We start from the raw sequence: 16,128 nt of genomic DNA, 5'->3' as shown, positions 1-16,128 counted from the left end.
TTGGCAGGTGAATGTTTTTAGTGGTAACAAATATGTTCCATAATCGAGCTCAGACAACATTTTGGATTGTAAGATGGCAACTTCCGGTTTCTGAAAAACAGCCGAAAATGGCCGATTTCCACCCAATATAATAATATCCGGATCTAGAATAATACACAGGAGCTGAAATCGACCACAGATAGCATTTTAAATTCTAAGATTGCGAATTCCGGTTTCTGAAAACAGCAGAAAATGACCAAATACCACCCAATATGAGTTTTTCTTTAACCAGTATGCTGTTCAAAATGCAGAAATTGTCTCCAAATGCCATTATGAATTCCAAAATGGCAACTTCCGGTGTCGGAAAAACAGCGGCAAATGACCAAATACCACCCAATATGGGTATTTCCGGAACCGTAATGATGCACTGGAGCCACAAATCGACTTCAGACAACATTTTGAATTGTAAGATGGCAACTTCCGGTTTCTGGAAAACAGCCTGAAATGGACGATTCCCATTAAATATTAGTATTTCTGGAACCAGAAAGATGCACAGAAGCTAAAAATTGATCACAGACACAATCTTGAATTTTAAGATGGTGACTTCCGGTGTCTGGCAAACAGCCGGAAACGACCAAATACCATTCAATATGAATGTCTTCGGAACCAGAATTACGCCCAGTTGACAGAAATTGATTTCACAGGCAATTTTAAAGTCCAAAATGACGACTTTCGGCTTCTGAAAAACAGTCCAAAGTGACCAAATATCACCCAATATGAGTTTTTCTTTAACCAGTATCCTAAATACCATTTTGAAATCCAAGATGGCGACTACCGGTTTGTGAAAAACAGCCTAAAATAAACAAATACTATCCAATATGAGTATCTCTGGAACCAGAATGATGCAAGGAGCTAACAATTGACCTCAGGCACCAATTTGAATTTCTAAATGGCAACTTTTAGGCAACAGTCGGTGATGACCGAATAATACTCAATATGGATATTTCCGTAAACGTGACGATGCATAGAAACCAAACATTGACCCTGGACACTATTTTGAATTAAAAGACGACCACTTTTAGTTTCTGGAAAACAACCAAAAATACCTCCCATTATGGGTATTTCCGGTGTCAGATTGATGCCAGAAAGTCTGCTGATAATGACAGAATACCACCCAATATGAATATATTCAGAATTAAGGCGATGTACAGAAGCCAAAAGACGAGGATGTTGTCATTTCGATGAAACCAATCATTTCAAACGATTTGTTATTTGACTTTGATCATATCCTATGGCCGATTCGTCGTGCATTTGCAGACTTCAAACAAACCGCAAGGAATCAATGAACTTGGAACGTTCAAATAGTACGACACCACATTCAAATTATGTTGAGGCCACATATATCGATCAAAGCAGGTATAGTTTTAAATAGTCTTTGAATTTCTCTTCTTTCCATAACTTTTGAGCCACATATCAAATTGTTATGAAGTTTGTTATTTGTAAGTTTGAGAGATGACTCGTTCGTATGACACTAGTTATGTTCAAATAAGTCATGTAATCTTTGAGATAATAGACTTTCGTTGTTTTATTAACAATTTAATACATAACGGTTGCTTTAGTTCGATTATAATCAAATGAAATGGGAACGTGTAGGGCAGCCAAACTTTGAAACCACGTGTTCAATCATAATTCATCAGTTAACCCTTAACTAGCCCGCTCATCTGATAATAATAATCAAATCGGTTGTGTAGTTTCTGAGATAATGAAGTTTCGTGATTTTCACAAGTCGGCACATTACAAATGAAGTTACAGTTCATAAAATTCAATAGGGTCTTCTGAGGCAGCTAGACCAATTTGAGACCAACTTTCTAAATTGATTTTGAGACCAAATCGGTTGTGTAGTTTCTGAGATATTGATGTTCCATGATTTTCACATTTTTAAACATAACCTCTAAACTAAAAATCCGATTACAATGAAATTAAATAGGGTCATATGGGGCAACAAGACCTTTCATTTGCAATTAATTTCATGAAAATCGGTCCAGCCATCTCTGAGAAAAGTGAGTGAGAATAAAAATCTGCACATACACACACACACACACACATACAGAAAATGCTCAGCTCGTTGAGCTGAGTCGAGTGATATATGCCATTCGGCCCTTTGGAGCACTTTTATACTTTCGGTTTTGCAAGTGATTGCTATACCTTTCTAGGAGAAAGGCAAAACATGTTATTTCTAACAATAGTTGTTATTATACTGTTCTATATACTATCTTATTTTGTTAGGAATCTGTTACTTTATTAACAAAGTTTGATATGGGTTTGATACAAGTAGAATCATTTTTGTTATAACTTCTGTTATTTTAACCACTAACGGGATCAAATTTAAAACACAACCTGAGAGAATTTTAGTAACAGCTTATGTTACATTTTGGTTTTGTTCATCTGATCGGGTTAGCTTTGCAATAATGTTTACTAAAGAATCCGAGTTTTTGAAAAAAAATATAAAACTAGGAGAAAACATTTTTATACATTTTTGCAGTGAATACACGAAAAAAAGCTTATTCATAAAGAAGTTGTCGGTCATGTTGCACTCACATTGGAGAACTATAGCACCTATGCGCTCGTCTATCCTAGGCAAAATGTTATAACATCACCAGCACGCATCAGTTTTTCTCGCACCGGACAATGCTTTTCATCATTTCTAGCCCGGTAGTGAAATATTTATAGCTTTGCGAAGGTAATCCCCTCAGGATTATGTACATTTTCCCGTCACAAGGGAACGGGTGGTATCGTAATTTCGACGTAAACTTGCTATCATACGGTGTAGCCTCCGCTCAGCTTTTCATATCCTCGTCGAGAAAATACGGCTGGAATACGTACGAGTTGATGTCTGCTTGCATGCACGCGCTCCGCTAGGAAAGCTTTTTCGTTGTTAAATATGCATGCACATATTACGTGGACTTACTTTCCGTGCTATGGCTTTCAATACAGTGTAATTGAAACCGCTTCACCGAGTGTCTTAGCCCAACTGAATTCTGTCTAACACCAAGTTCGACAAAGTTGTGTATAATAAGTTTCCCTTTTTTGAGACAAATTTACTGGCAAAAAACACCATCATTTGTTTTATTTTGCATGGTAGTAAGGATTGTTTAATTAAATTTGCTAATAAAGACAATTTATGCAGTATTTTTTATAAATGTGTGAAGAAAAGACACATTTACGTGAACTTTTTGATGAAAACGGCTAGGTTAGCAAAAAAACATTTCAATCTATTTTCAGTAATTGTATTAACTGCACTTAATCAACGGCGACTTTTACCCATGAAACAATTAAAATGGTTAAAAATTTTCACTTCAAACCCATATTGGGTTCACCTCAAATACCATCCCGGTCCACGTTGAGTTTATCTCATGCAAACAAGACCCAAGTGCACCAGACCAGAAAGTCACCCAATAAAATAAACGAACCAAGCACACAAACAGAGACAAAACTTTCCCAGAGAAAAACCATCATCGTTATGGCTCATTTTTTTCTCAGGTTACCTCCCCGTCGGAACTGTTAGGCATACAGTTGTGCAACATCAAACGGAACATGCATATTTTATTCACTATCTACCTTCAAGACAGCACCCAAATGCTCGCGGTTGTTTGTTTCGCAAAATGCTTCCTGTACCCTTGGTGAACGATTACTCGGTCACATTCGCCCTGTAGAAAGGTTGCCAAACAATTAAATGCTCGGTAGTCTGCATATTCAAATCATTTTTTGTGAGTCTTAGATTTAAGAAATGCCCAAAAAACACTTCAATTATATTTATTATTTCCTAATCACATTTCTTTCAACCAACTCAAGCATGCTTACCGGCGTAAAAATAACACTCACCAGAAGAGCGTTAAAACCGTAACTTTCGGAAACGCCGTAAAGTAATGTCCAAATCCTCTCAGGAATTACGTGATAAAAATTCGCAAAAATCTAACCAGACGCAGCTGAAAAAAAAATCCCAACCCAACGTTCGAAAGTATTATGGAAAGCACCGGCACGTGGAATCGCCACTCAACCATATCGTATTTTACTTTATTTTATTTTATTTTATTTTATTGCAGATCCGCAACCGACTGGCCGGCTTCTCGGTGGATCCGTTCGACCTGAGCATAATCAACCAAACTGGCTGCCCGAAGGAGGGAGAGGCCGGCTGGAACATCCACATCGATCCGGATACCTTTTCGGCCAAGAACATTGCCAACATGTTTCGCAAGGCCGGTGAAAAGATCGGCGACGGGTTCGAGTACGCCGTGAACGCAGGCAAAAAGGTTAATTTGTTCTAGTCGTCCTCATCCAACTGTAGTACACGTCATCAGCTTTCAGTTAGTTTCATGCTTCTTGTAGTTGGCTTCTACGCTCTGTGCGATTTACTTCGTTGCGCTTTTTACGGTTTATTGAGTATCTCCAAATTGACTAACCCTTTCAAAAACTCGTTTACATCAGCGAATTCGCCAGTGAAAAGCACAGGAAGCTCTTGAGAGGGTTAATCGTATTTCTTCATCTTGTAATAAGAGTAAAAATGATTTCATATTTGCCTCTCTCTTTCTCCCCGGTTTCATGGCAGATTTATCACCAGTATGCGGATTCCAGCACAGAGCAAGGCAGCGGTTCTTCCTCAACCGGCAATCGAGCCGAGCGCTTGACCATGAAACCGAATCCGGACGCTGAATGGCTTCCTTGAACCTGACCTGACCCGGTCGACCGGTAACGGACCGCTGAGGACCTGTTTTTTTTTTTACTCAAACTCAACTCATAGACTATAGAAGACAAGTTTTATCCATGTGCTTGACTCTACCGGTAAAATAAAGGCAATCGAATCCACATCAAGCCAACAATGCGTGAATTTTTTTTGTCTCTGTCAGTACAGAAATATAATATCGATCGCCATTCATTCAATAAAATCCTGCGAATCACGTTCGAACGAAAGCTCAATTTGATGGTACTTTCGGCAATTTAACGGACCAAACAGTATCATTCTGCTGGGATTACACTAAGCAATTATGCGAAACGAAAATAAATCTTTCAATGGCGGAACCTTAAGTGTCTTCCGGCCGTCTGGCTTTGCTGTCATGAATATTTAACGATGACAATCAATCGATTCGCCACATGCCGGAATTTTATTTTTTCGTCGTTTTTCAAGAGTGCCAATTCCCAGGAGTCTGGATTGCTCCAAGGAAGCAGTCTCAAAGCGTATCTATGTAATGAATTTTGACTGATATTTTTTTTCCAATCCTCATAATCCAGGTACTGTGAAAAGTAATCCACACGACGGCAGCTGTTTTATTAACGGATCGCGCTAGGCTGTAGTACATATACTGACTGATTACGTGGCTGTAGTATTCTCGCAAGTTTACCTTTGTGTCGAGCATAACTCCTAGAACGTTAAATCTATCAGTTATATTTCGTCAAATCTGACAGTCGACAGAAATTTTGATTAGCAAGTAAATTTTCAAGTCGTCGACTAGACAGACGTTGTTGAAAAATATGGTGACTAGTAGTGACCCTAGTTTGCTACCATGCGGAACACCTGATCGGTTACATTTGACTCTATGGGACCTAGTTTAACAGATATTCGCCGATTGCTTAGGCACGATTCGAATCAGCGGACAAGGTTCGAGGACCCACCGCCATCGTGATGATCCAACTGACTAACTTTGTCGCAGGTTGTAGGCGTAGACTGTGTCAACTTGATACCCTTGTGCTATGGATTTGAAGGACAACGATGTAAATTGTAGTAGATTCGTTACAATGGATCTGCTAGAAAAGAACCCATGTTTCTCATGCAAAATATATGACTTTGCTGCCCGGAATCAATATCTCAAAATACACTTAGACACGTCAATTCTGTTACCGAGTTGAGTCCAAAAACATACTTGAGGGAAGACCATGGTAGAATCCTTCCGCTTCTCATCAATGAAGTCCCGAAACCGCTTTAGCTGAGTTTTTAGGGTACTTTGCATTTGTAGCACGTAACGTCCATAGAGGTCCGATTGTAGAGTTCTTATTTGGTGCTCGTTTCGATAGACCTCTGATTTGAGGGGGAATTACGATTATTTGAGTACTATCTCAAAGCTGTAGAACGATGTTGCTTCAGATAGCGAAGGCGTTTATTTGGTGTACGGAGGTGACATTATCGGGCGAAGAGGTAGTGCGAATCTCGGTAATAGCTGTGTGAAAGCTGCGTTGAAGAATTGAACTGCCCTGTTGACACCGTAATCGTTTTAAACTGGTGATCAATCTACAGACAAAAGATCTTCTTTCAGGGCTTAAAAATTGATGGTTGTGAAGTCAAGAAGTTGATCGCCTAGTGGTTCACTGGAGCTTATGGGACCCGTACAGGGCAGGTGTGGACATGGAGATACGAAACGCCGACGGAAATCAGCGCTTCAGGAGGCTCTGTAAGGTTGCACATCGATACAGACTCCTCATTCACAAATAGGAAGTCAAACATTCGGTTCAAGTGCTTTCTTCTTCAATTAAGCTGTTTGGAGAATCGTCATATAATCATTAAAAGTGTTACAGTGATGATTCAGTAAATATAATTTGGGCGAAACCACCTGAAAGATTAAAATCACCGCACAGCTATGACAGAGCGGTTTCTCGATAATCTCGGGGGGAAGCAAACCACGTCCAAGCTAACAGCTTGTTCAATGCAGTCAATCTTAACCCAAAGATGCTCTAGCCTATCATCGATACGAACCGAACAGAGGGTGGAACTAATAGAATTCTTGACATCTATAAGAACACCTCCTTTTCGCTCTATACCAGTCGCTTCAAGAATGCGATCCTCCCTGAATACACAGTACTGATAGAATTTGTTTATTTATATCATCCTTCAGTCAAATCTCCGTCAAGATGATGACGGCTTACCCGCAGTCAGAAAAAGTCGTCAAACTTCGTTCATAAGCCTCGAGCATTTTGGTAGTAAATCTTGATAAATGTCGCTCGTTTAGGTGGAGCTACGTCGAGTGTACCGTGGCAAATAACCAAATCAAGAAGGGTTTCACCATACATCTGTCCCATATAGCATATAAATGGCATACAAAAAAAATCCGTATGATAGGAAAATACTTCGTATTTGAGGACCCACGTATACAAATTGGTACGGTGATCGACTTTGGAATTTAGGAATTTGAGAAGAAGAGATCCACTGTTGCAACCCCCCCCCCTCTCCCCACCCCCTCCTAACCACGCTCATAAGATATAAAAAAACGCTAATATAGTAACTCCGAATTAAATGATAATTTTAAAATTTATAAAGGCTTACATCACTCATCCATCCCCCTTCAATACTACGTCCCTAAAATATACCAGTCTCAAACGACATAGTATTGTCAGAAAACTCCACCTCATACCCGATTTTTTTTTTTACTCAAATAGTCGTACCCGAGTTTTGTTATATATAAATTGGAACGGGCTAGTTTGGATCTGGTGCGAAGTTTTCAAGTTGCCAGAGTACAAGTTTACCTCCTCCTCATGCCAACACTTGTAGAGTTTAAGCTTAAGCTTGAGCTTGACGACCGCACATTTTGTAGTTGCTCCTTCGTGATCGATCTGAGCTAGTGAAGTTGCACAAGACACCATGTATATGGCTACTTGGGATTAGTTAGCCATCTTCAGTGTTGTACACTTCAACAGCTGCCGCTTCATATGGATCGATAACGGCGCCGGCCACGTCCTTACGATCGTTAGAGTAAGAAAGGAAGTTGTAAGGAAGGAGGTCAGTCAGAACAGTCGTTGTTGTCGGAGACCAAGTTTACCTCTGCATCTCCACGACTGTGACGGAGAGGAAGAGTTGTGTCACCGTGGTAACTAAGTGACAGTGTTACGCGCAAAATAAACTTATTGTGAAGACGAACAATGAGTATCTTTTTCGTCAGACCCCGCGGGCCTATACGAGCAGCGCGCGCGAATACAATTCACCACCAGAAGCATCCAAGTGTTTGAATATTTGTTTATTACTATTCCCGAGTACCCTCAAGAAAGCAAACGCAATTCGGCATTTGCGAATTTTTGCAGGTATACGCGCTATTATAGAAACAACGGGGGCGATCGTCGGCCAAATGCTCTGACCGCGTTTATCTCTGCGTTGCGCGGCTGCGATAGAAAGGAAGGTTTGTGTTGTGATGTCACCGTCGTAATTGACGGAATCGAGCAATGTTGCGCGCGAAGTTCGCTTATTACTAAAACCAACGATGAATACTTTTCTTACCAAAAACGTTTGCCTGGTAAGGTTTGTTTCACTTAGTATTTGGCCGTTTTAACGAGAAAAAATTGTGCAAGACCTACGTTGAAAACCCAACATGGTCAGGAGGAATGATCGCCAAGGCTCTAAAACTACCGAAATCGACTGTGAATACCGTGAATACCGTTATCGGGACACATTGATGGTGGTTCGCGCTAAACAAACCAAACGTAGAAACATTGGACCGGAGAAGGTTCAATGCAGTACAGTTCGTCGAATATATATATATATATATATATATATATATATATATATAAATATATATATATATATATATATATATATATATATATATATATATATATATATATATATATATATATATATATATATATATATATATATATATATATATATGCTGACAGAGTTCAACGGCTGTGTTTTGCTAACCGTAAGGGGAATGCTCTAGACAGGCTCAAATGTGTTTTCGCAGATAAATTCGCCCGCAAATTAATGATTCGCAAGCCAGTAGTTGTGAAAAGAAGACAAAAGTTTTTCATCACTGGAGCAACCATGAATGGACAAGTTTACAAGGAGAAGTGTCTTCAGGAGATAGTTTAGCCGTTCAACCAGTCACATGAAGGCTCCGTGAAGTTCTGGCCCGAGAAATTGATGGGAGGTATTCAACGAAATGTTCGAGAATTCATCAGACTAGCAGACAACCCGGACGAACACATACGATCCGCATAGATTCTCTAGGATTCCCCACATTGGATTCTTGAGCGTCCTTGAAAAGGAATCCTGAAAAAAGAATCCTCAGGAATGCCCTGTATATGGCTCTAGGATTCTTAAATAAGAATCGTGAGTGGGAATCCTCCGGATCGTGTTTGAGATTCCTTTCACGATTCCGTCACCGAGTTTAATGTATCCTAGGGATTCTTACTCTTCGTGTTAGTAAGGGAAATAATTTTTCTTGGATTTTTCTTGAAATTGAAACCCTGCAAAAACATATAAACATATTTTCACCAATTTTGTACGTTATTTCCTCATGGAGAAATCGAAAATTGTATTCGGCCAAATTCTAAATGAAAAAAACCTTGAATAGAAAAATTCGCAAAGTTTCATACATCCAAAGCCAATTAAAAAAATGCAAATATCCATATGAAACAAAACAGAGTTCGAAGTTTAGTTGCAAAATGCCAAAACAAAATCGAAATTTAGTTGTCATGGACTATAATAACTATAGTAACTGTCACTCCGGTCTACAAGATTTTTGAAATTAGCAGAGAAAAAAAAAGCTTCTTTGGTTTATCTTTATTCAAATCATACGTAAAACTCACAAGCAAAATGTCATCAACACCAGTACTTATCTTTTGATCCCTATCTCTTATCGGAACCATTGTGTTAGGAGGGAGGAGTGTGCACGGGAGAACAACGCTCTTCCTGCACTCGCGCTTCTCTTGCTTTTTTAAGTTTACGTTGCGCTCACTAACACAGATTCATGGCAAGCGCTCGAGGAAAAAGCACTCCGCCACCGAAAAAAATCGCTATTTCCATGAAACATCACTTTGTTTGCCAGCACAGCTCCGTTGCCGGATATGATTATTAATGTCAACCAAAGTTGCTCGTAGCTTCTAATTTTCACATTGGTGTCACTTTCACCGGTAGTACGAAACCGCCTAGTTCCGTATCACCTTTTCCTTCACCCTTTGCACTTAAAAAAATTACGATTACGCGACATATTGAACTCTTTTCAACCCTACATGACTTTGCTGGTGCTTCGCCATACAGCAATCGAGAACAATATCGCTTAATAAATCGGTTCGAAGTATTTGAAAAAGCGAACAGCACAGGTCGAATACTCGCACCGGACTCCCCGCATAATCAATAACCGTAAAACGTGCCTAACAACTAGTTCGGGATCTAGTCTTGACTGTATGAGGTATTGTTAAACTATATGAATTATTATCCGTTTATGATTATTGATCATGCGGGTTTCCTCTTACCAACACTTGTAGAAAGATCAAAACTAATATTTCTGTGAGACTCCTCGTGCGCGAAAACTTCCATGGGCAAGTTTTCACGATAATCGGTTCTGTAGCTCTTTGAATCAATAGGGAACAGACTGACAGGGGTCTCAAATCAACAAATAATCCTTGCCGGCTCCAAAAAATCCTACATACAAATTTCACGCCGATCGGTTAAGTAATTTCCAAGTCTATAGAGATCAAATAGACAGACAGAAATCCATTTTTATACGTTTAGATTATGATTTTTCACGATTTTATATCTTCTTTCCAATAGGTTTTGCTTCTTCATCGTTATATTTATTTAACACTGGGTAACCTGGCAAACTTCGTTACGCCAACTTTTTTTGGAATAATATTATTCATACTTAATTGATTCTACATGCATCCAAAGATTGACCTTACGATTTGTTCATAGTCTGCAAATGAATGACGAATCGGATATTGGATACATTCGAACTCAAAAGTCAAGTCATTTGAAATGATTGAAATTATCGAAATGAGACCATCCTCGCCTGTTGGCTTCCGTGTATCAACTTGATTCTGGAAATACTCATATTGAGTAGTACTCAGCTGTTTTCTAGAAACCGGAAGTCGCCGTTCTAGAATTCAAAATAGTGCCTGTGGTCGACTGTTTACTTCTGTGTATCATTTCGGTTCCAAAAGTACCACAGTGACGTGAAAATCGGTCAAAACCGAACTCAAACTGATGTCGGAGGTTACTTGCTGCTTCTGTGCATAATTACGTTTCCGGAAATATCCACATCGGGTGCTATTTGGAGATTTTCGGCTGTGAAGCACAGCAGTGTAACATGCCATTTCATTCCCGCGTATACAAAAGCACAGGCTACGAACGTGTCAGGGAGGTGGGAAATACCGATATCGGGCGGATTCGGCTATTTTTTAAAAACCAGATTAATTTCCGAACTACTCAAGGAACCCTTCCTTCCAGAAGAGAGAAAGGTGTCGTATTTCTTGCTCTTAAAACCCCTGCAAGCCATTCGTTGTTTTGCTTTCGTCTCGATTAGACGCAAATTGTTTATCTCCGTTTGAGTTCGCAAAATAACAATACACGAGTTATCGTACGGGTGTTTTTTTGTCGATTAGTTCTCGTGCTGCGCAATAACAATAGACTGTTATATATCGGCAGAAACATCTGCACACTGGTAGGGGCAGGCTACCCCGCCAGTGATTCGATACGCAGCTGATATATCAGCAAGAATAATTCTCCCGCACCGCTGTTACCCCGCTAGCAGCACGGACCATCATACGATCGAGCGAGTGGAAGTCAACTACAAGTGGCATCTACAAGGTCGCGTGTAGGACACGGCCACTGTGTCTCAACACGAAGCTGGATCGTCATTGTTTGTTCTGCGGAGACGCTCGATTAATCCTACTATCAGCCGTGAGGTCGTGACTTAGACGTTCGGTGAAGTATTACCTTTAGAATTTTTACTATTATTATCAATATTATTACTATGTTATAATATTATTATTAATATTATTATTGATATTATTATTGTTATTATTAATACTATTACTATAATTATTATTATTATTATTATTATTACTATTGTTATTAGTATTAGTATTACTGTCTTTTTTTTTATTTGATCCATTGTAGATTGAAAAATTGTTTTTAAAATTTAACATCAACTACTTGAACCCCCCCCCATATTCGAATATTTATCGTTTGTGTGCGGTAGAGCGTAACGCTCCCGCAAAATGGACGACATGCAGGTGCAACTTTTCCTGGAGGTGGAAACAAACGGGGAAGAAATTGAAATTTCTCCCATCAGCACACCCCTACCTTCCCCTGTGCCCTCCCCTTTGCCAAGTCCTGTACCAAGAGTACCGGAAGTACGGGTAAAAGCTTACCCAGATGCCGCTGGCGGTCCCTACGTTGTTTTTTTCCGGCCCATAAAGAAGCCATTGAATATTATCCAAATTGGCAAAGACCTGGCAAAACATTTTTCGGCCGTAACCGAGATTACGAAGGTGAGGCCGAACAAACTGCGAGTTGTCGTGAGTAGCTTGAAGCAAGCAAACGAAATTGCTGGCTACGAGCTCTTCACGAGAGAGTATCGCGTGTACATCCCTGCCAAGGATGTAGAAATCGACGGTGTGGTTACCGAGGGGAATCTCACTGTCGATGACATTTTGCGTCATGGAGTTGGCTGCTTTAAAAACCCCTTGATGCAAAGTGTAAAGATACTGGATTGCAAGCAATTGCATTCAGTATCCATCGAAGAAGGGAAGAAGAAATTCCTCCCTTCGGATTCCTTCCGAGTAACATTCGCCGGATCCGCGCTGCCGAACTACGTCCGCTTGGACCTGTACGCCTGTTCGTACCGCGGGTCATGCATTGCCAAAACTGTAAGCAGTTAGGTCACACAGCCACCTACTGCTGCAACAAGGCACGCTGTAGCAAGTGCGGAGGCAATCATGCTGAGAACGCTTGCAGTGGGGATACTGAAAAGTGTCTTTATTGCGAGGGAACTCGGCATGACCTTCCGGCATGTCCCGCGTACAAACAGCGCGAGGAAAAAATTAAGCGTTCCCTTAAGGAACGATCAAAGCGCTCTTTTGCAGAAATGCTTAAGAGGGCTGAGCCACCCTCGACAGGAAACATCTTTTCCTTTTTGCCAACCGATGAGGGTACATCTGACGATCCCGTCGAAGGGTGTTCCTATGCCTTGCCAGAGGGATCTAGGAAGAGGAGAATGCTCAACTCTCCTAATCTTTCTCGTAAAGGTCGTAAGATAACCCCTAGCGGAATGACCAATAAGACAACACAAAAAGGAAGTGGTGAAGAAAAACCGAAGCAAGTACCCCCCGGTTTTAATTTCAAATCAAACCAGGAGTACCCACCGCTTCCTGGGGCACCAAAAACCCCTCGGGCACCCATTTCTCGATCAGAAGACATAAAAGAAACAGGGTTCATAAAATTCTCTGATATTGTGGACTGGATATTTAAAACATTCAACATACCAGATCCCCTTCAAAACATTCTTCTTGCCCTTCTCCCAACAGTGAAAACCTTTTTGAAGCAACTCACAGCAACTTGGCCCCTCATTTCAGCTATCGTATCTTTCGATGACTAATTCGTTGAAAGAGGTTAGGAATTTTGTCACTGTGTTACAGTGGAACTGCAGAAGTATCATCCCCAAATTTGATTTATTTTCACATTTGATAAACACATACAATTGTGATGCGTTCGCGCTTTGTGAAACTTTTCTCAATTCAAATGACCAACTTAATTTCCACGATTTTAACATCATTCGTCGAGATCGAGACTCACACGGTGGAGGGGTACTTTTAGGGATCAAAAAGTGCTATTCTTTTTTCAGAATTGACCTCCCCTCGATCTCGAATATTGAAGTTGTTGCCATTCAAACGAATATGAATGGAAAAGACCTTTGCCTTGTTTCGTTATATATTCCCCCATCCGCGCGGATTGAACAGAAGCAACTCCTTGATATAGCAGAATTGCTTCCCGCACCTTTTTTGATTTTGGGAGATTTTAACTCTCACTGTTCGCTATGGGGGTCGCTGTACGACGACAACCGATCTTCTTTAATCTGTAACTTGATCGACGACTTCAATATGACAGTTTTGAATACTGGGGAAGCGACACGCGTACCTAATCCTCCGGCACGTGAAAGCGTGCTTGACCTATCCCTCTGCTCGACATCACTAGCGTTAGATTGCCAGTGGAAAGTAATCAACGATCCCCACGGTAGTGATCATCTTCCAATCGTTATATCAATTGCTAATGGTTCAACTCCCCCGAACCCAATCAATATTTCCTACGACCTTACACGTAATATTGATTGGAAGCGTTATGAGTCTATTATAGCGGAATCTATCGAGACTCACGAGGAACTTCCTCCGGAGGAAGAATACGCGTTCTTAGCTGGCTTGATAATCGACGCCGCGACGCAAGCTCAGACGAAACCGATACCCGGGGTAACGATTAGACAACGCCCTCCCAACAAATGGTGGGACAAAGAGTGCTCTGAGCTGTACGCGCGAAGGTCCGCGGCGTATAAGGACTACCGGGAGTACGGCACTGTCAACCTACTACGAAAGTACGAGGCACTGGGCAGGCAGATGAAGAGCTTAGTAAAGGCGAAAAAACGCGGGTACTGGCGGCGGTTCGTAAACGCGTTGTCGAGGGAAACAGCGATGAGCACTCTTTGGGATACCGCCAGGCGCATGCGGAACCGTGACGTTTCGAATGAGAGTGAGGAGTATTCAGATCGCTGGATACTCGATTTTGCCAAAAAGGTCTGTCCGGACTCTGTACCGGAACAGAAAACCTTTCGCGACGCGTTTATAGTAACTACGGAAGAGCCTCCATTTTCGATGTTGGAATTTTCAATGGCTCTCCTGTCGTGCAACAATAAGGCTCCAGGGTTAGATAGAATAAAATTCAACCTGTTGAAGAATCTACCCGACTCTGCAAAAAGACGCTTGTTGGACTTGTTCAACAAGTTTCTTGAGCTAAATATTGTTCCGCATGACTGGAGGGAGTTAAAAGTCATTGCTATTCGGAAACCCGGGAAACCTGCCTCTGATCACAATTCATATAGGCCGATTGCAATGCTCTCTTGCCTCCGGAAATTAATGGAGAAAATGATCCTCTTACGGTTAGACAAATGGGTCGAAACAAACGGTTTACTTTCAGATACTCAATTTGGCTTTCGCCGGGGCAAAGGGACGAACGATTGCCTAGCGTTGCTTTCTACTGAAATTCAACTCGCATTTGCTCGAAAAGAGCAAATGGCTTCTGCGTTCTTGGATATTAAGGGGGCTTTTGACTCTGTCTCTGTAGAAGTTTTAAGCGCGAAACTTCATTCGCAGGGACTTTCACTAAAATTGAATAACTTTTTGCTCAATCTGTTGTCAGAAAAGCATATGTATTTCTCACATGGCGATTCGACAACTTCCCGAATTAGTTACATGGGCCTTCCCCAGGGCTCATGTTTAAGTCCTCTCTTATATAATTTTTACGTCAATGACATCGATGAATGTCTTGCAAATTCATGCACGCTAAGGCAACTTGCAGACGATAGCGTTGTATCCATTACTGGTAGCGAGGCTAGCGATCTGCAAGGACCATTGCAAGATACCTTAGACAATTTGTCTGAATGGGCTCTTAAGCTGGGTATCGAATTCTCTCCGGAGAAAACTGAGTTGGTCGTTTTTTCTAGGAAGCATAACCCAGCTCAGCTGCAGCTCCTACTAACGGGTAAAACGATCTCTCAGGTTTTAGTCGCTAAATATCTCGGGGTCTGGTTCGACTCTAAATGCACCTGGGCTTGTCATATTAGGTATCTGACACGAAAATGCCAACAGAGGATTAATTTTCTTCGTACGATTACCGGAACCTGGTGGGGGGCCCACCCAGGAGACCTTCTAAGGCTTTACCAAACAACGATATTGTCAGTTCTTGAGTACGGCTGTTTCTGCTTCCGCTCCGCCGCGAACACGCACATTATAAAATTAGAGAGAATACAATATCGTTGTTTGCGTATTGCCTCGGGTTGCATGCAGTCGACCCATACGATGAGTCTTGAAGTGTTAGCGGGTATTCTTCCGTTGAAACATCGTTTTTGGAATCTCTCTTACCGGTTGCTAATTCGATGCACAGTTAGGAACCCATTAGTAATTGAAAATTTCGAGAGCTTGGTCGACCTTCAATTTCAATCCAGATTTATGACTTTATATTTTGACTATATGGCTCAAGATATTAATCCTTCTTCATACGATTCCTCCAATGTCGCACTTTTAGATACTTCTAATAATGCTATATTTTTCGACACCACCATGAAACAAGACATTTCTGGTATCCCGGATCAATTGCGACCCCAAGAGATCCCTAAGATTTTT

The 16,128-nt window shown here is 40.9% G+C and overlaps 2 protein-coding genes across 3 annotated transcripts in view; one reads left to right on the top strand and one right to left on the bottom strand.

Moving 5' to 3' along the window:
- LOC129721163 (apolipoprotein D-like) overlaps positions 1-4,848 on the top strand; it is a 34,051-nt gene extending 29,203 nt beyond the window's left edge. Inside the window, exons 4-5 of one of the 2 annotated variants that reach the window (XM_055673417.1) lie at positions 4,083-4,289; positions 4,586-4,848. In XM_055673417.1, the coding sequence (XP_055529392.1) occupies positions 4,083-4,289; positions 4,586-4,702 (324 nt within the window). In that variant the 3' untranslated portion in view covers positions 4,703-4,848. Of the gene's footprint in view, positions 1-4,082; positions 4,344-4,585 lie in introns of both variants that reach the window. The other variant, XM_055673418.1, reaches the window with a different exon arrangement.
- Positions 1-16,128, bottom strand: part of LOC129721164 (protein canopy homolog 4-like) — a 124,647-nt gene that overhangs the window by 70,934 nt on the left and 37,585 nt on the right. The gene's annotated exons all lie outside the window — the stretch shown is intronic.

The sequence above is a fragment of the Wyeomyia smithii genome, chromosome 2 (genome assembly GCF_029784165.1).
Source record: "Wyeomyia smithii strain HCP4-BCI-WySm-NY-G18 chromosome 2, ASM2978416v1, whole genome shotgun sequence".
Taxonomy (NCBI): domain Eukaryota; kingdom Metazoa; phylum Arthropoda; class Insecta; order Diptera; family Culicidae; genus Wyeomyia; species Wyeomyia smithii.
This window is presented reverse-complemented; position numbering and strand designations above follow the sequence as displayed.